Below are 25,462 nucleotides of genomic sequence, written 5' to 3' on the forward strand. Positions count from 1 at the left end.
GGGGAAACAAGCACACTGACCTTCAGAGCCACGCCAGCACCTTGACTTGGTGCCCTCCCTTTGTTTTTCAGTTTGTACTAGAGGTACACAGGCAGAGAAGTATTTCTCTGAGAAAAGCAGCAGTGCAAATACTGTGGTAAATGGCAAGTGAGATAATACGAGCATGATGATGATGATGGCCAGTGGCCCCTGACCTCCATGCAAGAGACCCGATGGGACCTGGGGAGGGTCGTGGAGAGCCTTCTGGGCCTGACGAGAGAGGGCATCTGTTCCTCCATGCTGGCCAAGTGTGGCTGTGCAGGATGTGGGCCTCAGGGACTAAATATGCTGAATTGACAGAGAGCCAGAGATCTGATTTGTATGAGAAATTCCCGGATTTAAAAATGTTGGCTCACGTTTAAAACCGGAACACCTTGGGATGGATAAGCAAAAGGCACCTGTGGGCCTCCAGTTTAAAACAGCTTCTGAGAGCCCTTTGTGCACGATACTGGGGGTGAAGTGAAGCCCGATGCACGTCAACATTGTTAACCACTTAGCCTTCTGCCCAGGCCCTGACCACTACTGAGGGGGAAGAGGCAGTCTTTTATTAATTGCACTGTTCGTTAACAGTTGTCTTCACCGTTAGTTTGTTTAATTAACTCTAGCTCCATCTTAAAAAGTAAACATTACCCTACTCAAATTTCAGTGATTATCGTATGGTAGTTGCTGTTTTTGCCTATTTCATTTGTTTAGTCGTTTGTTCTGTCAATTCAGTGAATGCTGTATTCATGGTAGAAAAGTAAACATCAATCTAATTTATGGGATAAAAGTAAAGAGCAAAGGATGCACATTTTTTGGCGACTCACCTCTTATGTATCATCTCCTTCCTCTGTGCTGTGGTCTCGTTTCCCTCACTTGTGTTTGCACTTCGGCACATTTGGGTCTCCAAGTCTCCAGGCCAGTGTTGGCTGCCTGTGAGAAAGAACTGTGGCAAAAATGCCCTTTTGGACCAGACAAAGGATGATGGGAATGTAGCCTCATGCTGTGATGTCATGTTTAGAGGCTTTTCATCAATTTTAATGAAATACAAATGTGCTCAAGGCAAGTTATTACTTTTTTTCCAAAAAAAAAAATCTTCATTTAGTATGGCCTAACCCATGTAGTTTTGTGTTAGAAGGATTATGTTTGGTGCGTTGCAATCCATTGGCAGTTGTCTTGGGGAATTTTATTCAGCACAAGCATCTCTGACAGTTCTGGTATCAAGTTGGGTTAATTACTTGTTCATGCACTTTTTGGTCTTATTGCCTCTATGTTACAATTCTGGAACATCACAGAGAGGAACACTGGGAATAAAAGAATAGACTTGAATATTTCTGATTAGATAAAAGGCTTATAAAAATGCATCTCTTTTTTTTCCAAGATTTTTTTACATTGTTTTAAAATGAGATCATTTTGTTGTATCAACATGGGCTTAAAGACTTGAAATCATCTTTTTCTTTAAGAAAATCTTATCTATAAATACAGTTTCTTAATTGAATCAATATTTCTCTTAATTTTTGTTATAGATCATGGAGGAAACAAATACACAGATTGCTTGGCCATCAAAGCTGAAGATCGGAGCCAAATCTAAGAAAGGTAAATTGTGAGAGGTGGAAAAATTGGTGGTTTTGATAGCAGAAACTGTGGAAGCACTACACATTTGCCAGGGGAAAAACCAGTGTTTATTTTTATCATGTTAATCCCCACATATTTGTCAAATAGTAGTATTTGGGGAGGTTGATCATGATAAAAAATAATGTACAGCCTTTTGCCCAACAACAGAAAAAATATTTTTAAGTACTTTTCTTATAATGGAAATGTTATTAAAGAAGACACCATAGCAACTTACGATTTCAAGGATGTCCCCTCATGTGATGGGCCCCCATCATGGTGACTCTCTACGCAGAGTCACGCATTCCCAGTGTAAAAACTCCCAGTGTGGACACTTCATTTTTCTTGCTTATGAACCACGCTGATTTGTCTTCCCTCCAGTGTGATTCGAACCTTAGATTTTCTTTCTTGACTGATTGTTCTCCTCTTCTCCTACCAGGCAGTGAAAAACTCACTAGGTTTCTCTCTCAGGTCGAACATTTCCCATGCCTGCCTGTGCTCTGCTTTGTCCTAGAGGACAATGCATGGTGCTCAGAAATGAAAGTCTAGGCACCCTTAGTTCTCTTTCAGGGTTGCGTAGTGTTTTCAAATGACCTGCCAGCATGTATTTTTATGGATATTTTTTCTTTTTAAAGTACATAGTAAACTCTGTTGTGCAGACTTCATTAAAAGATGCATGGAGTCATTAGGAGATAACAAAAAACACCCTCGAACAACTCAAAAAACAATGATCGTAAACTCAGCCTTGGCCTTGTGGTCTAGCTTTTGTTGTGTAGTTTTGCATTTGCTTCCCCTTCTTCCTATGACTTTTATTGCTAACTGATGTGATATGCTGCAAGATCTCTCAATTTCCTTCTTACTTTAGTCCAGATTGCCTTCTTTTAATCTAATTTTATTATAGTTACTCATCACATGGAATGTAAATTATTTTACACTTGTTCTGAATGTTGTTAGCTGGACTTCAGTGGACTGGAATTCCTACAGAAACTCAATCTTGTTACTGTCTTATTTGTGATCATGAGAACTTTTTGTGATCTATTTGTGAACTATTTGTGATCAGATGTGGAACTGTATTCCACATTTGGCAAGAAAAGGGACTCCAGTATGCTAGGAGGTCATAGAAGACATGATGGATATTCAAGTGTAATTCCATCACTTTGTATAAGCCTTGCACTTGCCAAGTGGTCTAGGATATAGTCTCAGTTAATCTTCAGTGTGTTGAGACATGTTATATTCAGTATTCAGAAGAAGAAACTCATTGTTATCTACTTGTTTGGTTGTTTGCAGCCACTTAAAAATCCCTGGCCAACTACAGCACTTGAACAAATCGGAATTTGTACATAAACTGGATCCTCTTTTCCCATTAGGTATTTTTACTTAAAGAGTGAAATTGGGATAGTAATTTTCATTACTATCCTAATAAAAATGTTATCTGTTCAGTGCCCAAGAACCCCCCCCCCCAGGAACTATGAACATTAAAAGAATTCCAGATTATTTTGCATGGCTTATTCTCTTATTCTCTTATCCATGCTGTATTCCCCTACCCCACTCTCATGGGAAACTGGGATTTATAGTTAATTTTTTATTTAAAACATGATGACAAGTTTGGAGATTTTAGATAATGGGGAGATGAATAGGTTAGGTTAACATTTTAGATTAGTTTCCAGTCGTTGGCACACTTAACCCATTCAGAATGGCGAACCATATTCCACATTTTGATTATATGTTTCGCTTTGAAAATAAGAATATTTTAGCAGCACATTTGAGTGCATTTAACATAGTTTCCACATGATTAAAGTTAAGCTTTGAAATTGTGCCTAAGAATTGACCTCTCCAGGCCTCAGTCTACAGAGAACATTTTATTTTTGATAATTTATGAACTGCGGTGAATGTATACAATACTGTATGATGAGCAGAATGTGCCCAAAGAGAGAGACTGAGCTCAGGGAAGAGAGAAAAAGTCAAGAGTCTTTCTCAGAGGAACTTACCGTTCAGAATTGACTTGAGTTGCTCGTACTGCTGAAGCACACAGCTGCTGAGCCAGTTCTTGGCTAACATCCCAGTTATGTATATTCCTGTATTGCTTTTAAAATGGTTTGATTCAGAGATGAAATTTGTTTGACTATAATTTTTATTGAGTAAAGAGCAAAATGAAAATAGCAGGAGGAGTTTGGGAAAGTCATTATTTGCCTTTTCATCTGATGTGCTATCTGCCTCTGAAGGTTCTAGAGGAAAGAGTTGTGGGTCTTTATTTTACGCCTTGTTCCTTCCAAACTTTTGTTATTCAAGAGAACAAAGAATCTAAATGTATCTGTGGACTCGTTGCCTGTTTTGGATGGTTATTAAATTTTCAATGCCATGGTGATGTGACGATTTGGAATATACAGATACTCCCCAGACTGAGCTTGGAGAGACAGTGCACCCGTGGGTTTGTGTTGTGTTTTACTTTCTGGATTTATGATGCTTATTGGTTGAATATTTGAGCCTAGACAAACATTTTTCATGGCTACTGTTACCACAGTCTGCCCCCTTTTTTTTTTACCTTATTGGAATTTAGGCCCATGCTTTTGAAGTGAATTTCCAGTAGACTTGTCCAGACTTTATTTTTTAAGCCATCAGTCCTTTATCAGAGCAATATTTGAGCAGCCGCATGGCTCCTTTGGTTCAAGAGCTGCCAGAATGCTGCCTGGCAGAAAGGCAAAAGGCCAGCAGGCTGAATTTGCCATCAGAAAATTCAGATTCCTCTCTGGAGCTTAGGTTTGTAGGTCTGGGGTGGAACCGGGGAGCCACATATTTAACAAGTTCCTCTGGTGGTTCTTAACGCTTAAGCTGAGTTTGGGAAACAAAAATCTTACCATGTTGACATTGCAGTGTGATTTAGTCACTAAGGAGACCATGTGCTCAAAAGACAGGGCTATGATGACTACTATGTGAAAGTAGGTAGAGTCCTTCAGCACTCACTTCCGGATGGTGTCCATGCTGGTTTTCAGAGAACTGCGCTTCCAGTGATTTGTTCGGTTTTGCTTTACGTCATCTTTGCAGTCAGTTAGGGTGGATGAGTTTAGAGTGGTCAGAACTTGTTCTGTGCCTGTGGAAATGCACCCTTGGGTAGAAGACCGTCTGGTGTTGATCCCCCCTCTCTCTACCCCGCTTTCTGCTTCACGATCCTTCTCACCCTGCCTTTTCTACCTGGCTGCTTCCCTCCCACTCCATCCCATTTCCTTTTAATCACACAGGATATTGTGAAAACTGTAATAGCAGCATGTTCATTTAGTAAGCAGGGCATTTTGTGGAAATGCTTGTTTTTTTTTAAATGAACTCAGGGGATATAGATTTCTAAAAAAATTCTTGAGTGTTTGAAATTATGGGAAAGTAGAATCTTCCTAAGAGAGAGCCACCCAAAACTAAGAAATTAAGATTCAATGTAATGGACACTTAAATAGGCAACTCTAGGATTGACTTAATGGAGGTCATAGTTAAGAAAAATAAAGCAATACATGGTATTTGTTCTGTATAACACACATTTATTTTGAGTAAAAGTAAATACAACTGTTTCTAACTCTTGGAGTCAGAATACTAGAACATTCCACATTACATAGAAAAATCTGGGCTTGTGTTTGTCAGACCAGTGTTTATAAGGTGTTTAATACTGCAAACCTTACTAGCACAGATTAACTTCAGGCACTCATTAAAATTTTGAATACGCTGTGGTGAATCACAGCCTATTTTAAAATAAATTCAGTTTCATTGAAGCACAAATAGCATTTTGAACAAGTTTGACTGTTTTACCAAATAAAAGTTTTTACAGACATTCTTTAACAAATAAATAAAGGTGGTTTGTAATGAGAACTTATTAAGCTTGTATGGTTGTACTGTTTGCTCCACAGTTCTAGATGAGTGTGTTCTCACAAATAAGGTCAGTGTTTTTCTTTCTTTCTTTTTTTTTTTTTTGTCCTTACCCAAAGACATTTTTGATTGGTTTTCAAGAGAGAGGGGGAGGTAGAGAGAGAGACCGGGACATCTATGTGAGAGAGAGTTACCAATCGGTTGCCTTCTTGTATGCACCCTGACCCAGGATCAAACCCATAACTGGGCATGCGCCCTGACCAGGAGGTGGACCCATAACCTTTGGGTGTATGAGGCAACACTCCAACCAACTAAGGTGCACTGGCCAGGGCAAGTGAACATTTTTCTTATTGTTGCCTTTTTGCTCTTAATTTGCTCATCAGTCTTTTTCTTCTTAGACTGGCAAATGTAAATGTGGGTAAAAATTGTTTAAACTTTTTATGCCAAATTCCAAATAGACAGGTCAGCATTAATGAAGCTTTATTGTCTTTTGTTCTGTGCAGGAGTTGTTCTGCAGACCTTAACTGAGTGATACAGCTGTTCTCGGAAAGTGTTTATTTGACGATGTAGGGTGCCCAGGACTAGCAGGCGTGAAAGGTGCTGAGTGCATTGCTTGATGTATCCTGGTTTGGAGGCGGTTTGGCACTAGGTTTGGCCATTCTCTTTGTCCAAGAATAAACAAGAGAATCATCAAAATTCCATGAGGTTTTAATAATTTTGGTTGCATTTCACCAGAATAGAATGTCTTCGCATGAGGAAAAACTGTAGACTGTTCACTTAGTTTTTTCCAGGGGAAAATGTTTTGTTGAGGGTCCTTACACTTTGGGCATTCAAGTTGGACTAGTCGTGGCCTTTAACATAGGGGATTATGACCTATTAGTGTATCAAATTAATTTAGGTGGTCGCAGCCAGCATGTAAAAAAATATAACTGGATTTAAAAAAGAAAACATCAGAGGGTAAGAGTATGATGAAACTGTCAGTCGTACAAGCCACTGCTTACGGGTATGCATACGAACACACACATTAGCAGGTCAGGATGTAAAGTGGGTGACAAGGTCAGAAAGGTCAGAGAACACTGTTCTGGGTGGTCAGTTCTCCAAAGAGTAACAGGCGCATGCATTTTGTTCATCACTGTGTGTACTGGAACTAGTACATCGTTGGCACTCAGTAAGTATTTGTAGATTGTCTGATCCCTCTACTCCAGTCAACCATGGTTATAGTGGAGCCACAGATACGGACAGGAATGTGTAACCACTAAGGGGTTATGCAGGAAAAAGGTTTAGAATCACAACCTTCACACAGGACTGGCATTTCCTGCTGTGGAGTCTGCCAACTAATGATTTTTTAAGATATGATCAGTAATTACTCTTTAATGCATAAAGTTAATAGCAGCATGAGGTCTCTTAAGAACCAATGAACAATTTTGTAAAGTAAAGAAAGGAAAAGGAGGGAGGAAGGAAGGAGGTTGAATGACACAGTAAGTCATACTATCCTTGTTCCCAGAAGGTCACAGGAGACAGCTCTCGATCTCCCTTAGCCTTCCTGCCTTTATGACCACTGTTTCTCTTCTTGGAAGGGCTCCTTCCCCCTCAGTTGTCTGGCTTCCTGAGATGCTTTCATATCTCTGGCCTTTGGTGAAGAACGTGCCGCCCCAGGATCCCTTCCATCTGTAGCCGTTCCTCTGTTAAATGCCATGAAAATGACGGGCGAAATACATTTTATTTGCCTTCCTTATAATAAGCGTTGGGCTAGGTGTGTTAAACTGTGTTATCTCTCTTAATCCTCACAATAACCAATGAATGCCCACTGTTGTCCCCATTATACACATTAATTAACAACCAGTGTGGAGAGATGATACATTTAAGGTCAGAGTTGGAAGTGGTGGCGTTAGCACAAACCCTGATTTCAAAGATCAGGGTATTTCCCTCAACTCTGTGAGTGTGCACACAGCACACTGATGAATGATCACCAAAAGAATGTAGATTTACCAACACATTACTTTAAGAAAACTCAGGATATGTTTATTTTCAAGAACAAAGGCATTTCTACCTCCTTACATTTTTGAAGCTTGCTGGGCATCTTATCTTTTAAATTTTTTCCACATAGATTTATTTTGATCATTCTTTGTGCTTTTTGCAGTATTTTTCCTTTTCTCATTTTTTTGAGACTCATTAGTGGTTTTACTGGTATTTACTGTTACCTGGAACAGTGGTCTTCAACCTGGGCCGATTTTATTCTTCAGGGGACATTTGGCAATATCTGGAGATATTTTTGGTTGTCACAACTGGAAGATGGTGCTACTGCCTATTGAGTGGGTAGAGGGCAGGGATGATGCTAAACACCCTCCCTACATGCACAACCCAGCCCCCAGGAGAAGAATTATCCACTGTACAGTGTGGGTAGCGTGATGTGGAGAAACGCGGAGCTGGAGGAGCAGGTATTACTTCAGGAGAGTTACCTCCTGAAGTTGTCTGCGTGGCGCTGGATTCTCACGAGAACATTTCATGAAGCCCAGTGCACTGTGTAACCGGCTTCCTTTTGCAGCATTAGAAACAGGGTCGATTGTGCACATTAGTGACTCCCGAGGGAAGAGTGTCCCTCGGTAACACGTAGGTGAACTGACTTTCAGTAAAAGACAAAATGTGGGAGGATGACAGGTCTACACATTTAAAAAGACATCGGAATCAATTTTGAGTTTCATAATTTGTGTGGCTTCAGCTCCTTGTTCATTCTTCACCGGTGGTTTGAGTTGCACCTGCGGCTTCCGTGCCAGGGGCAGCCCGGCTGCCCGTTCCTGTTGCCTGTGTCTTCCACTCTCTTTTCTGGCCTGTGACAGCGTCTGGGGATTATGACCACCTTTGCACCACAGTGGTGCCGGGCACTCCTGTCTCGCTCTGGTGATGGGCACCAACTTTTCATGGTTTCCAAACCACGAGTGGCCTTTTACTGAATTGTCCCCGCCCTGCTATGGCAGTGCTGGACAGATTTAAGTGCCATCTGTCAGGCCTGTCAGTAGCAATTGCATTATTTTCATGAAGCCGTTTTGCAGCGGCAGACCTTGATGAGGCTTTTCTCATTAGTTAAAGAAAACAGCTTAAATCACAGGGGCATCCTCATTTCTTTCAGTGTGCTTTTTGTGCCATTAAATCATGGTTTGGGGCTTAACACCTTGGTATTGACAGACATTTTTATCAAAAGATATCAGAGAGATTTCAGGAAGATGGAGTTGCATTCTCTTTACATCTTGTTGCCAGAAGTTACTCTTAAAGCAGAATAAGTCCTGCCTGAAACAAAAATAAAATGAGAACATAGCATACGTTTGTTTTTAGCTGTTTGGTACATGCAAATAATTATATATTATTACTTTTTGGAAATGGGCTTATTCTATACCCACGTATTACTGTGATTGGATATTTCCACTTAAAAAACTGAGAAGACACCTGTCATTTAAGCACATAAATAATAACAATGATGCTGTTATTTTTGTAGCTATATGACATGCCACTGTGTGTATGTGGGATATGGATGTATCATATTTTGACAAATCTGTTTTGATGGACATTGGATCAGGTTCTATTTTTTCTACGGTGAGTTTCAAATTTATTTGTCTACTTGAATAAGCTTTCCTGTTACATAAGTGCTTGCAAGTAGAATTCTTAGGTGACAGGTAATGAGCCACGGTAACATTTTTTAGGATCGCCACCTTGGCCTCCCAAATGACTGTTGAACAGCTAGCAGCAGGCACCGACTTTTGGAAGGGGAATGGCTCTTCCCACATCTTTGCCAGCACTGCGCTTTCCCCTCCTCAGTCAGTGAAATAGGGAAAGATACATTGTCTCATGTACGGCCTTAATTAATAGAAAAGTGAGCATTTTTCATCTTAATTTATGGGACAATTTATTTGTAGTATTCTGTGAATTGTCTATTCTTCCCATCTTTTTTTTTATTCCTCACCTGAGAACATGTTCATTGACTTTAGTGGGGGAGGAAGGAGGGAGAAACATCGAAATATCTATTGGTTCCCTCCTGTCTGCACTTTGACCAAGGACCAAACCCACAACGTGGGCGTGTGCCCTGACCCTGGACTGAATCCTCAACCTTTTGGTGAACGGGATGAATTCTAACCGACTGAGCCACCTGACCAGGGCTGTTACTCCCTTTTGTTGATTTATTCATATCCTTTCCCTGGTCTAATGAGTTTGCCATCTTTTTTTCTAATGAAACAAAGATATCTAAATTGTTTTTCCCTACTCAGAAGTTTAGGGTTACTTATGCTTCTCTCTAATTGTATTGTCCAAATGACTCATTTCTGGCCACTAATATTTAGTCACAAGTAATATGTGGATAGTTTTTTTCCTCAAACTAGAAGAGAATGAATTGACCTAAAATAGTAATAATGTATTGATCTTTGAGTGAAGAAAACTATGCATCAACTTAGGATACTGGATTTCCCAAGTAAACTGCATAAAGATTATATCTTCAATATGAGTAGCCTGTACATTTTATATGTACACACGTGTATGGATGTGTGTGTGTGCGCGCTTGTGTGGCAAGACATGACAAATACTTATAATATTATACAAGAATTATCAAATTTTAAAGTTTTCTTTATATAAAAGAAACAAGATCCAGTAAGTCATTTGGCTTTGTTTTCATGTATTGAGCTTTGGTTTTGGATTTTATTGGAAAATATTTCTGAATTCTAGTCCCTTGTATTCAAGGGAAGGACACCAAAATGCGTTATTTGGGATTGACTTAGACTCCATTTCTAATCTGTCTCCATTTCTAGGGTGGGATCCCTGAATAAGAGCGTTTAGTCTTTGGCACAGTTTACTTCCTCCTCGGGAGTAAGAGAAAGTAAAGAAAGACCCTAGAAGACCCTTTGCTCTCTTCGTGTGTGTGGTCTGCTCTTTCTCAACTCTGACACAGCGGCAAGGAGTCCTGACTGGTTGTACTTGCCACGGAGGTGTGCGTGAATTCTGAAAGTGAGGGACAGGAAAGCCAGGAGGACTTTCAGCCACCAGAGATGAAACAAAATGTCCCTCTTTCTTTGGCTTTCACCGTCAAATGAGTATATTCTAATCTAATCATCTTGGGTCAGAATTCTGTCCTTCGGTCAGTGCCTAATAGGTCTTTACATCATAAACAAGTTATGTAACACTGGCTTTTCACACACGCAGCGTGTAATATCTATATAGTCTAGGTTTTTGCACGATTGTTAAATGCCATTGCAAAATATTTTGAGTGTTGAGGGAAGTTTGTTTTAGCAACGTTGACTCATGCTCTGTCCCCGACCCTGTGCCATCTCACACAAGCCACATCTGCTGCGTCCTTCACCTTTCTTTTTCCAACGGTCGGCTCCTAGTCATCCTTCCAAATCCGTCTCAAATGACACGTCTCCCTGGAAGGCCTCCCCCACCCTGCACATGGGGTTTGATGCTCTGTTCCCGCACTGACTCAGTACCTTAGACATACATTCTGGCACTTCTCACACTCGTGCTGCATAAGCCTAGACGTTTGCCTTTCCTTCTGGACTGTGAGCTCATGGCTCGTGTCAGAGACCCGCATGTCTTATTCCCTCCTGTAAGGATGGTGCCTGCCAGGAAGGTGGAGTTCTAAATTATGAGTTAAAGTTTACATTACATTTAGGTTTAGAATAAATCTGAGATTAATTCAACAGTGACTTAAGTCATTCTGGTATCTTCTGCTTAACTTTGAAGAAAGTGAAAAATGGCCCTGGCAGCTGGGCTGCAGTGTTCCTAACTGGACATAAATCCCTCTCGCAGAATATAAATATTCGGACAAGGCTACTCCCGAGTCCATCAGAGGCAGCAGTGAGGCAAGGACACTCCACAGCCACAGAAGTGATTGCACAGCCCTGTCATGATGGATGAGAGTGACTGCGGCCCCTCTGCCAGGGGCGGCTCCAGCTCTGCTGTGATCTTCTGGCTCCCAGATCCAATTCGCTGACACTCATTCAGTGATTTTCCTTCACGTCCTGACAGCTTCCCATCCAAATGTGCTCTCGGCCTTCTTAAGCCCTCCTTGGAATCACCCAAATTCTGTAATAACCTTTCTCAATTTTGCTTAAGATGCCCCAGTTCCTTTGATGGACTGTCCCTCATGCTGCAGCAAATGAAAGAAAACTCATTTTATTTACTAAAGATACACTCGTGGTCTTTGGCTAGTGGGCACTAGAGTGAGATTTGGAGGAACTTAAGAAAGATGCACTGATCTCGTCTCTGCCTCTTGGATACTTAGAGTTTGGCCACGGCTTCCTTCCCCACTCTCTTTAAACAATTTTTTTAAACTGGCATTGTTTTCCATCAGTACTCAAATAGTTCAGAAGAGCAGGAGAGAAGTGCAAGCAATAGCCAAGCAGAATATCTTTTAGGGGTTGGTAGTTCCTAGTGTGGACCTTGAAAAGGTGGGTGGGAGCGGGGCACTGGGTGGGAGCAGGGCACTCTGTATGGGGAAGGTGCAAAGCTGGGAAGGACCGATGTGTGCTGGAGGAAGAAAGGGAGGGAGCCGGAAGAGTTGGTGGCCGATAAGCTTAGCCAGGCAGGGCAGATCAGTGAAGGCCATGACCTCGTGAGAACCTCAGCCATCCTGGAGACAGGAGAAAGTCTGGGGTAGGAGGTTGTCTCCGGACATAGTTAATAGCTATTGTAGGGAGGGGTTAAAGACTGGAACATGGGTGTAGTAAGTTGTGGTTGAAGACAGTGGGATCTAGGAGCCTCCCTGAAAGATGGGTCACAGAACGTAGTGGCTTGACAAAACTAGCAATTGGGTAGTTGGCTGCTCTGGCAGGTGCTGTTGATAAGCCCTTGGCCCACCTCTGAGTTTGCCTGTGCTGGGCATTTCCCATGCACACTGATGGCTTCCTACCTCAAGGCCGGTGGCTGACCCTCTCTCCCAGGGCTCTTTGTCCAGCACCGTGGGAGCTTACTCCTGTTGTGCAGAGCACCCTGGAAGTGCTGGCGATGGTGCCGGTCAGTGAACTCTCCTGGGGGCAGCCTTCAACCAGTGAAGGACTGGGGTCAGAAAACGAATGTCCAGTCTTCCCTTCTGTCTGTGGGACGACTCTAAGGCACATTAGTTATGTCTCCTCAGAGCACAGCATGGGGATTGAGCCCTGGTAATGGGGCTCCATACCACTCCCTTCATGGCTTTCCTGTCTCCTCTGGCATATTTTCCTTCCTAACTGCTCCCTGGGATCACCTACCGAGTGAATGATCTCAAGTCACAAACTGACCCAAGTCAAGCCATTATCTCAGTCTTCTGGGGGAGGGGAACAGATGATGATGGGTGTCCTGGGTGACTGGGCTGATCATTATGCTGTGGAAAAATGGACCTGGTGTTCTTTACCAGTCATTAATTAACCCTCTGTTGTTTAGTGGGGAAAAAAAAGACTGCAGTCATCTCAAGTGTATTTACATATCAGTAAAAAATAAGGCAAAATGATTTAGAGTGCATGGCTCATTTTGAGAAAAAAATGCTGCAGACCATCTGCAAAAGTATTAAAATGGTCCCAAGTGGAACACAGGCACTTGAAGCAGTTTCCAGACACATTAGGTTGTTGTCAACAAAAAGAAAAATAGGGGCTATGGGGGGAACAAGAAGTGAGAAAGGGTCTGGGAACCCATGGGTTTAGCAGGTCGGGAAAAAGAATGTCCGAGGGGGAGCAGGTTGGGAGCCCCGAGCTCCTTCCGCTGGGTGTCATCCAGGTGGTTTAGCAATCCCAGGCCACTGGCAGCTGTGACGTGATTGTGATTCTGGCCCAGTCAGGGAGCACTGACGACCGATCCCAGCAGAAAGGACCCAGTCATAGGGTCATTTCTGTGTACTTGCACTCTATTGAAAGTCATGGGTGGTGACTTGAGCCAAGTTAGGAGAAATATTTCCAGTACTAATATATAGTGATTCATTGTGCTGTGTGGGGATTCAGAAATCTTACTTGACGGTAATAAGCATTCAAATTTCATCCTTTTTCTATTTTTCCTCATGATCCCATTAGCATCCAGATATTGTAAAAGCGAGCACTTGATGGGGTTTTATAGACAAATGGTAGGAAAATTGCTTGTAACTAAAGGAATCAGTGAATGCATCCGGTTTCCACGAGCAATCACACCTGCGTCCTTCAGCATTTGGAGCTGACGCTCGACTGAAAGGACGCCCGCACTCGGGTGGTCCTGTCCATTCCAGTCCCTTAGGACGCGAAACCCTGGCTTTGCTTAGTCCTGTGTTCTGTCTTGAACTTTATTCTAGAAGGGAAGGAATAGTGTTTCTTTTTTTTCTAAATATGTTAGAGATTCTTAGTTTTGTCGAAATGAACATAAAACATGTATTGTTTTTCACCATTTAATAAATTTGGGAGAGTTCATATGTGGGATCACTTTATCATGTTCTCATCAATCATATAATTAAGGAATAAAATGATAAAACTTGAGTTATTTTAAGGAACATGTATTTTTTTCATCAGAAAATATTCACCCCTCTTAGAGAAAATATCACACATAGGAAAGTAAAATTAAGTAATGACCATATTAGTGACCTTGGAGAGAGTAATATAACCTAGAATACGATGACCAAGACAGAGGTGGCAACTAATATTTACAGGTGCCTGTTTGTGAAAGAAAATGGTGATAGATGGATTGGTTGCTGGACGTATCAGTGGGTTGAGGAGAAATGAGTTTATCTTTCTTTTACTGTTACATGTTCTCACTTTCCTATAAGCAGCAAAGTCACTTGAATGAACTTCTAGATTGGGAACATATAGAGAAGAGATTGACTCTAGAGAAACTAGGACAGCAGAGTTTAGGATGGAACTATTCCTTGGGGGCTGAGTTTATGATAACAGACTGGGGTTAATTAGCCTTGGGTTCTTAACCTCACTTGTTGAGTCCTTCCATTGACGCTCTGCGCATTTCGCTGCAAAACCTATTTTAATTTCTGGTTTCTATAGTCCTCATTAGACTCTGCTGAGCTTGGTTGTGGTTTGAATAACTTAGGTCATTGATTCTGCCAGGCACCTGCCCAGCAGAATTCTTGGCATGTCATACGTCCTCAGTGAATGTTTATTGAAATGGTTTGAACATATTTTCCTGAAAAGGAGAGGAGAGTAAAGATGATAGATTTAAGACAAAGGGGGTAAAATTGAGTGTAAACTTCTTTCTTAGTTTATTTGGAGATGACGTCAGCTCTTGGGGCCACAGGGGGGATGGTTTGGAGACTTGAAACTGGAGACGGTTCAAAACAGTTGCTTATGGAAAATGCAGTAGAGATGAATTAAAATCTTTCCAAACCAAATTAGTATCCAGCTGAGACTGCAAAGTATGGATTTGTACTCAAGTTTCTTTGGACAGTTATGGGCCTTTTGCAGTTCTTCGGTCACTCAGAAGCTGAGAACTCAGGGGGCTACCTATGGTGGAGGGTGGTAAGGTAGGCGTGGCAGGAAGCCAGAGGAGTGGGCATTGCAAGGTGCAGGTGGTGAGATGGTGAACCTTGGGATGTGATGGCACAGGAAATGCTGAAGCCAGCAGGGAAGCCGGAGAGAGGGCAGGGCACTGGACGTCCTGGTAACCTGGAGACCTCGGAGGGTTGAGGGTGTTCAGGGTGGCTCTGGTAGTCGTGGAAGGAAACGACAAGTTAGGGCAAGTCTTGGAAATGGAATTGTCTGGATTGTGATGTGGTCCAATTTATGGCTTGGTTTCTGAGTTACTGATATGTAATTAGTTTCCACACTAATTATCAGCATCTTGAGGATTGTTTAGCAAAATGAATTGGATTCCTTAAATAAGCAAAGAGAAACTTGTTACTGAGTTAAAACCAAGTGAGATGGAATCAGCTGGTGTCAATATGACTTTGTTGACTAAATTCTATGTGATTTTAAAGCTGAATAGCCAATAACCCTCCTTTAGTAATTGACTTTCATGTATGGAAGAATGACTTACGTAATATCCGATCAGTGGGTTTGTTGGCTGGTTTTAAAATGTTACATGTGCAAACACCTCATAACTTATGCATGTTTTCCAGTGAGAATTACATCATAGGTCGAAAGAAAATAAATGCATCCACGGTTCTTAGATGTTACATAACCTAGGAACTTCATAACTTCCCAGTTACATAATCTGAAGTTATTATATAATCTCATGGCTCCTTATGAAGGGGGGAATGTTATATCTTTATACAAATTCAATAGATTGATTGGATAAAGCGCTGTGTGTGTATTTATGTAATTTTGTAAATACACAAACACTTAAGTACTAGTTAGTGAGTCGGTCCTACTGTCTGTGGCTGCTTTGCCTACACCACGCAGGGAACATTTAGGTCGCCTTTCACTTCTACAACACCCAAGTTGTGACCAGTGCCAGCCCAAAGCTGTACACAGGATTCCCTGCAGTGACCAGGCTCATTCCCCGCCCACTGAGCCATTTCTTCTGTCCTTGGCCTTTGACTCTGCCCGAGTGGCTGTTTATGCTCATTCTTCCTTGTCCCTTCAGCATCCCCTGAATTGGGTGCTGCAGAGCAGGGTCTCTTGGGGACGTCCAGGATGTGAAGCATTTGGCTCACCGACTGGCAGTCTCCAGAACACATCTGCCAAAGCCATGGCTGCCTCTGCCGCAATGAGGCAGATAACAGCAAACCTCCAGCTAACTCATCGTGGGGCTCAGCCTCACTTACTGAGGACGAAGTGCAGGAGATAAAGGCAGGTAAGTCTTGGGGGCCTGTTGCCTGTCCTGGCTGGTTGATTGCAGGTATAGGCTGATGCAGGTGTAGGCTGATGCACCTTACCTCCCTCTGATGTATAGTTTGCTCAAATCCCTCCCCATTTGCAGTGAGAATCCAGAATCCTCTGTAGTAATTTGGTGGGAGTGGGTATCGAGAGACTTTCGGTCATTTCCACCTTGTTTAAAGTATGGCTTAATTTTCTCTGCTGTGCCTGTTAGTATGCTTTAATGGCAAGGACACAGCCTTTCCTTTTGAACTTTCCTCTTGCAAACATCAGCCATACAAGATGTGCAGTTGTGGAAGAGCTAATGTGTGGGGCAGCAAGAGATTTTGCTCAGCACATGCTTTCTGTCCGAGACCCTGGCTTCCCAGCAGCCCCTGCCCACCGCAACCCCTTACTCCAGGCTCCGCCAAAATGAAGAAAGAAGACATTTTAAAACACCAAATTTATCTCCGTGCATCTCTTGAGTCTGGTCCTCATTTGGGTTTCTTTGAAGTTTGGATCATCTCCTGTACATCCCAGCTTGCAAAGTTATTTTCTCGCTCCCTTGCCAGGCTTCTCGAGGGGAGAGGAGCAAGGTGGAAATGCGTTCACCGCTGGTTCTGTGGGACATCAGATCAGAAGGCAGAAATGGCTACTGTTGGAATTCAGCAGCATGTGTTGTGGTTTGTGTGTGTGCTTGTTTTACTTTTCATATCCACACGAATCTTTCAGACTCTACACCTGTGGACCCTCATCTACTCCAAGGTGCCTTCCCAGACACCTCAGGTTGGTCAAGCAGCCTGGGTTGTGGGCCTTGTCCTGTACCTGGGGCGCTGTTGGAGCACACGTGCTGCAGGCTCTCGCTTTCCCAGAAACACATCTTTAGGGGACAGCTTTAAGGAGCAGGGTTTTGAAGACTTTATGACTGTTTGACTGATGTTTCTTAATAACTTTGTGGGGAATGGTTGTACTCTCAGTGCATTAAAAATGCCTTCATAATTGGCAGATGCCAAGATCAACCATAATATAGACTGTAGGTACCATTTTACTTATAAAATTTAATTGTTAAAAAACTTCTACCTCATCTCTGCAAGGGGTCAGAATCTCTTTCTTGTGTAATGCAAGTTTAATTAGACTGAAAATTCAGTAATTTGACCAATTCTTCCCTTCCCATTAAAATTAAATCTTTGCAACCTTGTGAGGGAAGAGTTAAAAATAGTAATGAGGTCAAATGATAAGCATGTCTATTTTTATCCAGATAAAACTATGGTACCATCCAAAGTGGGTTTGATCTTTTAACCTGTTTTAATAATAACAATAGTAATGATGATGATAATGAACACCTGTCAAGTCAGGTATTGGATTCTGTGCGTTTTATAGTCTATCCCACTCTTCTGAATAACATTTCTTTGAGATGAGCGTCTCATCTCACGGAATGCAAAAGCAGAGCCTCAGAGCCCTTGTTACAGGGGTGGGTAAAGGTGGGTTTGCAGTTGTTCTCATGGAAGATAATACAATAACTAATACATAATAATACAAGAACAAACTCTGTTTCATGGACGCCCAAGTGTAAACCTACATTTGCCCGGGTTGTTACACACCTTGCAGGTGCCCTGACTGGCGTTTGCACCTGCAGTTCTTGCAGCTGGGTGGCCAGTCCATCTTCACAGTGCTTAGAGCTTCTAGAGCAGGACCCTGGACCTCCCATTGCACACTCAGGAAACACTTTTTGGAGTCCTCGAATAGTTGAATCTTTCTGATTTTAGCCGTTAACATTTTTATTACATCATATGCACAAGCAGGAGATGGCTGTGCAACCCCAGTCCATCCTGTCCTACTTTCACACTGAAAAGAGATGAACTGGTTGCATTTCCTTTTGAAACAACCGGAATTGGCCTCCCCACCACACCTTTTTTTGCCATTACCTTAAAAATATACATCTATTAGTATGGTATGTTCTCCAGTTGCTTCTTAAGGTTGAATAACTCAACTGTTGGTAAATATGCTTTAATCTGTGTACAAAAGAGCAGGTTTACCCCAGGGAAAGCCACATCTTCAGACTTTTGTTATGTAAAATGAAACTTTTTTCTCCCTGTACTTGGCAGTGTTTCGAGCCCAGGAGGAGAAGAGTGTGTGTGTGGGTGGAGGTTGAGGAAATGTGGAGAGGTCGGCTGAGAAATGTAAGCAGTTGATTAAAAAAGCAAGCACTAATGCGAATCTTGCAGAGATTTATAACTTCATCTCACTAATGTTAACATCTGTCTTTAAAAAGATGGTAGAATTTAGCATTGTTCTTTTTATTACAGAACCCAATTGAATGTTACTGAGAAAATGGAATGTTCCATGGGACAGGAGCAAAATAATGCATAAATGACTAAAATGCTGTTTTTGGACTCTGTTTCATGTATTTATCTCTTTTTGAGAAAGTACTAATGCATGTGTCCAAAGTCTCTAACTAGATAGTTTAAAAATGGTTTTCATACTTTACGATTGAAAAAGCATTTGTAGAAAAACTCTATTAAAAAGCAGATTCCTTTTGTATTGAAGATATAAATTTTTGAAACTGGATTTATATTCATTTTTTGTATTGAAATGTAATCTTCAGAAACTGGCTTTATATTTGTTTTGCAGCACACTTGAATAATATCAGTTCACAGTTTAAGTAATAAATTGTTAATGTATAGGGAGATTAGGTAGTTAATTGTGTAGCAAAAGTAAGAAAAACTCTTTATACACCTGTAATTCTTCTAATTTTTATGAATCAATGAGAACAGGACTTTGTGAACCAGTCACCAGCCTTTGAGGCAATCCTATTGCATAGTTCATGTTCAAAATATTGTCTGTACATGGGTGGTTAGGAGCATGCGTGATCGATGCCTGGATCCATGAGTTGATGTGGGAATTCATGAGCTTAACGCCTCCTTTTTACTGCCAGTGTGATTTAGCTTGATTCTGTTCTACAACAAATTATTCCTCTTCTCTACCCCTATGCCTTATCCTTAGATTCGTGCTCAGAGAGCATGCCGGCTTAAAACTAGAATAATAATCCCAGGCACAGATTCCAAACACGTTTCAGTGGAGATTAGTGTTATGGGAGTGGTGTTGGTAGGAAACAGGTCTCACCTAGAAGAGCCTCAGCACCCAAGACATGCTCAACCCCTGAGGCCAGGGGATCCAGCCTGTTCCAGTGGCTTGCTGCTGATGGAGCCGTGGGTGCTGTTCTCTTGGTGACCTGCTTACCCACCTTCCTGGAAGTCAAATGGCTGATGGACCACTGTAGCCCACACAGGGTCAGGCAGCCTGGCAACGCAGATGTGCTTCTGGCTGGCCAGGATTATTTTAGAAATCCTTTCTTTTCTGCTGTAAAGATCTTTCACTCAAGTACAGGGTCATGTTTAGGAGCACGGTGTCTCCATCCAGAACTGAATCTGTTGGACTCCTGGCTCAGCTGCTTACAAGCTGTGCAACAGTGGGCATTGGGCTTGCTGCAAACTTCTAGATTCCTCATCTGTAAAATGGGATCACACACAGTAGCTACCTGTTAGGGGATTTGTATTGATCTCTGCCGTAGATACTGTACGCTACACTTCTGTCCACGGGAACAGTCTTTGAGTGTTGTCGCTAACCTGCACAGGGCTCTGGACAAAAATGAGGAAGATTTTTCTCATGTAACCAGGGCTGTGGTTTTTCACTGGGCACCCTACCTCCGGTCATCTGCAGCCATGCAGGAGCCAACACCTCCTCTCTCGGACTTACCAGCTTGGCAGAGACTTTAGGTCACTATTTCCACCCAGGTGCCAGTGTTCAATTGAACTCTTCAGAGTCTGTGATCATTATGATATAAATGTTCATTCTGGAAAAGTTTAAAAATGCTTTTTGGTTAGAATGAGATTTTTGGCATGTTTTCACTGTGGGCTTTGGCTGTAAATTCCTGAAATGCTGACCTCGTTGAATTTATTTTTGTTCTAAACACCATTATTAACATTTCCAAGTGTCCACATGGACTCGATAAATACTTTGCCTCTGCTTACTGTGTATATGGATTGGACGAACAGGAACGATTATGATTTGGGGAATCCTGAACATTTTTCTTCATTTAGCTTGATGCTGAAGTGAGTTAGAAATATTTCTTTGTCATCATAATTTTGGGGTTTCAAAATTGTGTTTGATTTTTCAGGAAATCGGTGGTAACTTTATATTAGCTGAGAAAAGTGAATTTTAAAACTCTCAGTGAAGAGACAAACGATCCATTTTTCACAGGGAACACTTCTTTTTCAAGGGAATTTGCTGCCAAGTTTTCAGCAGTGGCTTCAGGCATTACTTGACCTTTTGCATATTAAGAAATTGTTTGCTTTGTGTAGATATTAGATCGGTATTTGGGGAAGGGCGGTATGCAGTGCAAGAGCACAGAAAGTCAGCCCTGCACACTTCCACACCTGCAAGCAGATTTGGTTTCCGTAACTGTCAGTCAGGCAGAGCTTATGGGATGAATTTTCATTCCCTCACTAGTTGCCGTACAAATTTTAGTTCTTCAGGAAATAAATCACAATGGCCTTTCTGACAAAGGGGGACAGTGAAATATGGTGTGACGATAGGGTACATCCACTCCACTCTTAAGCAGAACTGCTTTTTTTGTCTTCTTTTATACTCTAAAGAAAAAAAATTCATGAAACAGTTCCTTTTAAACATCACTTACCTCCCATGTGATGGACTGTGTTCCTTCTTGGCTGTTTTCTTTATTTCTGACTCAAGCATCTTCTGCTCAGACCATCTAGTCCCCTGTTTGGATGGCGTAGTTGTGCTGGGGCGGGGGTGTGGGTTCTTCCTGCTTTGCCATACTGGACGTAGTCACCCTCTCTGTGTTAGCTGTCGTGTAAGTGGGGGCCCTTCAGTCGTGACATGCCACACACTAGGAGAGCCCTTTGATGTCAGCTGAGGTGCACAGGGCACAGTGCCCCCTAGAGTGCTTTTCATCAAGCCTTTCCATGTGCACTGATGGCCAGCTAAGGAAGGGGTTAGTATTACTTGTGCTTAACAAATATGCTCACTGGGACTGGAACAAAAAAACCGAAATAAACACCTTTTAAAGTGCCTGCCATGTTTCATTCTCGGTGCTTCATCACAACCATGCTGCCAGGGAGGGATTACCGCCCCCATTGATGACTGGGAGACTAACGCTTGGGGCGCTTTTAGGAAACCTTCCAACTAGTAGGTGCTGGTATTCAAACTGTATCTTTTAGAGTCTAAAGCCCACATACCACATCAGTCACCTCGTTGAGTGTGTCGTAGTGTAGCAAAACTGTCAAGGTCACCAGTGAATATTGTCAAGCTGGAAAGAAATTCACAAAATTCCAATGTGTGTCCGAAACTGTGTTCTTCGACCTATTAGGTTGCCGGATGAAAAAATGGCTTTCTCTGTGTGTTTTATTCTTAGCCTGACCCAAAGTGAACTCACGGTTCTCCCTGCCTAAGTTTGTTTCCCTTTCAGAGTCCCCATTTCAGATGCTCAAGCCAGAATCCCAGGAGTTACGCGTGAGCCTCCTTTTCTCCTACACTCCACAACTTCATCAGGTACAAAGTACTGTTGAGTCTACTTGTTAAGCACCACTGTAGCTGTCACTGGAACGCCTGTGAAAGCAGCAGGGTAGAGACCCAATTCAGCCCACAATTCAGATTAGATCTGACACCTGTGAAAGGAAATGGGGGGGGGGAGCCTTGAGGAGACAAAGTTGGGCCAGGAGAGCCTCTGACTGTATGACCCTATATGAGAAACGCTACAACTGCTCCAATAGGAGCTCTGAAGCAAATATTGCCAGAGAAATGCCATTTTGCACATAAATTGTAAAATCCTGATATGCCATTGTGATCAGTTATAGTCTAGGGGCTGCTGGTGAAAAGTGAGGCCTGGGCTTAAGAACAGAGGTGAATTCTGAAGGTGCTGCAGCTGGAGACAGTCCACCAAACACCCTCCTGTAGCTGCACTACAAGTTCTTTCTTAAAGGTACATCCGAACAGCACGCCCAGTGGCCACCACCATTGCTCCGATCTGTCCAGCCTCCACCCCCACTCCCCACCGCCTCACCCTAGTTTCTTCTCCCACGTCTTAGTTAGCTGCCTTCCCTGTCTCCTAGACTACAGTAGTCCCACTGGTGGGTCTCCGTTATTACTCCACTTTGACACATCTACTTCCTGCAGCTATTTTCTTTTTTATTTAATCTTTATTGTGTTTTTTTCCCCACTAGCATTAATCCCCTTATACCTGCCACCACACAGCCATCACCACACTGCTGTCCATGCCCATGACTCCTTTTTCCTTTTTGCTCAGTCCCTCCACCCACTAACCTCCCGTGCACCCTGCCCGCTTAGGTGTCATCCTGCTCTACAAGTCTGTCTCTATTTTGCTTGTTAGTTCAGTTTGTTCATTAGGTTCCACATGTGAGTGAAATCGTATGGTATTTGTCTTTCTCTGACTGGCTTAGTTCACTTAACGTAATGTTCTTCAGGTCCATCTATACGGTCACAAATGGTAAAATTTTCTTTTTTATGGCTGAGTAGTATTCCATTGTGTAAATGTCCCATAGTTGTTTTATCCACTCATCTGTTGTTGGACACTTGGGCTGCTTCCCTATCTTGGTGACTGTAAATAATGCTGCAATGAACATAGGGGTGCTTACATTCTTTCAAATTAGTGTTTTGGGTTTTTTTGGATATATTCCAAAGAAATTGGAATTGCTGGATCAAAAGGTAGATCCGCTTTTAATTTTGTGAGGTATCTCCATACTGCTTTCCACAGTGGCTGCAGCAGTCTGCGTCCCACCAACAGTGCAGGAGGGTTCCCCTTCCTCCACTAGCACTTGTTTGTTGATTTATTGATGATGGCCGTTCTGACAGCTGCGAAGTGATATCTCATTGTGGTTTTAATTTGCATTTCTCTGAGGATTGGTGACATTGATCATCTTTTCATTGTCTATTGTCCATCTCTATATCCTCTTTGGAGAAGTGTATATTCAGGTCCTTTGCCTGTTTTTCAATTGAGGTTTTTTTTGGTTTTGAGGTTTGTAAGTATTTTATAAATTTTGGATATTAACCCTTTATCAGATGTATCAGTGAATATATTCTCCCATTCTGTGGGTTGTCTTTTTATTTTGTTGATGATTTTCTTTGCTGTGAAAAAACTTTTTAGTTTGATGTAGTCCCATTTGTTTCTGTTTTGTTTCCCTTGCCTGGGGAGATATATTCAATAAAAAGTTACTATGAGCAATGTCTGAGATATTGCTGCCTAGGTTGTCTTCTAGGATTTTTATGGTTTCAGATTTAACATTTAAGTCTTTGATCCACTTTGAGTTTATTCTTCTGTTTGGGGTAAGAAGGTGTTCTAGTTTCATTTTTCTGTACATATTTGTCCAGTTTTCTCAAGATCATTTATTGAGTAAACTCTCTTTAGCTCATTGTACATGCTTGCTTCTCTGACAGATATTAATTGACTATAAAGGTGTGGGTTTATGTCTGGGTTCTCCATTCTGCTCCTTTGATCTATGTGTCTGTTTTTATGTCACTACCAGGCTGGTTTGATTACTGTGCCCTTATAGTATAGTTTGATGTTAGGTTGTGTGATTCCTCTAACTTCGTTCTTCTTTCTCAAGATCACTGTTGCTATGTGGGGCCTTTTGTGATTCCATACACATTTTCGAAATATTTGTTCTAGTTCCGTGGAATACATCATTGGAATCTTGATAGGAGTTGTGCTGAATCTATAGATTGTTTTGGGTACTATGGACATTTTAATGATGTTAATTCTTCCTATCCATTACATTCTTGATTAGGTTTATTCACTAGGTATTTTATTGTTTTTGAAGCATTTGTGAATGGGATTGTTTTTTTTTTAATTTCCCTTTCTGTTAGTTCCTTATTGACGTTTAAAAATGCAATTGATTTCTGGATATTAATTTTGTATCCTGCTACTCTGCTGAATTATTCAGTTCTAGTAGTTTCTTGGTGGAATCTTTGGGTTCTTGATGTACAGTATCATGTCATCTGCAAATAATGACAGTTTTACTTCTTCCTTTCCAGTTTGGATGTCTTTTAGTTCTTCTTCTAATTGGATTGCTGTGGCTAGGACTTCCAGTACTATGTTGAATAAAAGAGGTAAAAGCGGACATCCTTGTCTTGTTCCCAGTAATAAGAACACTTGTAGTTTTTGTGCATTCAGTATGATGCTGGCAGTGGGTTTGTCATATATGGCCTCTTTATGTTTGGTATGGTCCCTCTACTTAAACTTTTAAAATTATAAACGGATGCTGGATTTTAACAAATGCTTTTTCTGCAGCTATCAATATGACCATGTGATTTTTATCCTTCGTTTTGTTTATGTGGTGGAATCTCATTTATTGATTTGTGAATGTTGTACCAACCTTGCATTCCTGGAATAAATCCCACTTGATCGTGCTATATGATCTTTTTAATGCATTGCTGTATTTGGTTTACTAATATTTTCTTGAGAATTTTAGCATCTATGTTCATCAGGGATAGTGGCCTATAATTTTCTTTCTTTGAAGTGTCTTTATCTGGTTTTGGAATTAGGAAAATGCTGGCCTCATAAAATGAGTTTGGGAGTCTTCCCTCCTCTTAAATGTTATGAAATAGTTTGGGAAGCAGAGGTGTTAGTTCTTGGAATTTTTGGTAAAATTCGCCTGTAAAGCCATCTGGTCCAGGGCTTTTGTTTGGTGGGAGTTTTATGATTACTGCTTCAATTTCACTAGGTGGTATCTGTCTATTCAGATTCTCTTATTGTTTCTGATTTAGTATTAAAAGATTGTATATTTCTAGGAATTTATCCATCTCAGTTTGTCCAGTATGTTAGCATATAGTTGTTCATAATATTTTCTTACGATCCTTTTAGTTTCTTTGGTGTCAGTTATTTCTCCCCTTCCATTTCTGATTTTATTTATTTGGGTCCTTTTTCCTTTTTTTCTGGATGAGTCTGGTTTAAGGTGTATAAATCTTGTTTATCTTTTTAAAGAACCAGTTGTTAGTTTTATTTAATTTTTGTATCATTATCTTTTTAGACTCTATTTTGTTTATTTCTGCTCTGATCTTTATTATTTCCTTCCTTTACTCACTTTGGGCTTTGTCGGTTGTTCTTTTTCAAGTTTCTTTAAGTGTAAAGTTAGATTGTTTATTTGAGCTTTTTTTTAGATTGGCCTGTAAAGCTATGAATTTTCCTCTTAGGATTGCTTTTCCAATTTCCCACAGATTTTGGATTGGTGTGTCCT

The 25,462-nt window shown here is 41.4% G+C and overlaps 1 protein-coding gene across 4 annotated transcripts in view; it reads left to right on the forward strand.

The window, feature by feature from the left end:
• BICC1 (BicC family RNA binding protein 1) overlaps window positions 1–25,462 on the forward strand; it is a 268,526-nt gene that overhangs the window by 153,047 nt on the left and 90,017 nt on the right. For 3 of the 4 annotated variants that reach the window (XM_037139924.2, XM_037139925.2, XM_053664009.1), the window contains one exon: window positions 1,545–1,614. In XM_037139924.2, the coding sequence (XP_036995819.1) occupies window positions 1,545–1,614 (70 nt within the window). Of the gene's footprint in view, window positions 1–1,542; window positions 1,615–25,462 lie in introns of all 4 variants that reach the window. The other variant, XM_053664008.1, reaches the window with a different exon arrangement.

Source organism: Artibeus jamaicensis, unplaced genomic scaffold, assembly GCF_021234435.1.
Source record: "Artibeus jamaicensis isolate MK-2021 breed Jamaican fruit bat unplaced genomic scaffold, CSHL_Jam_final contig_332, whole genome shotgun sequence".
Lineage (NCBI taxonomy): Eukaryota > Metazoa > Chordata > Mammalia > Chiroptera > Phyllostomidae > Artibeus > Artibeus jamaicensis.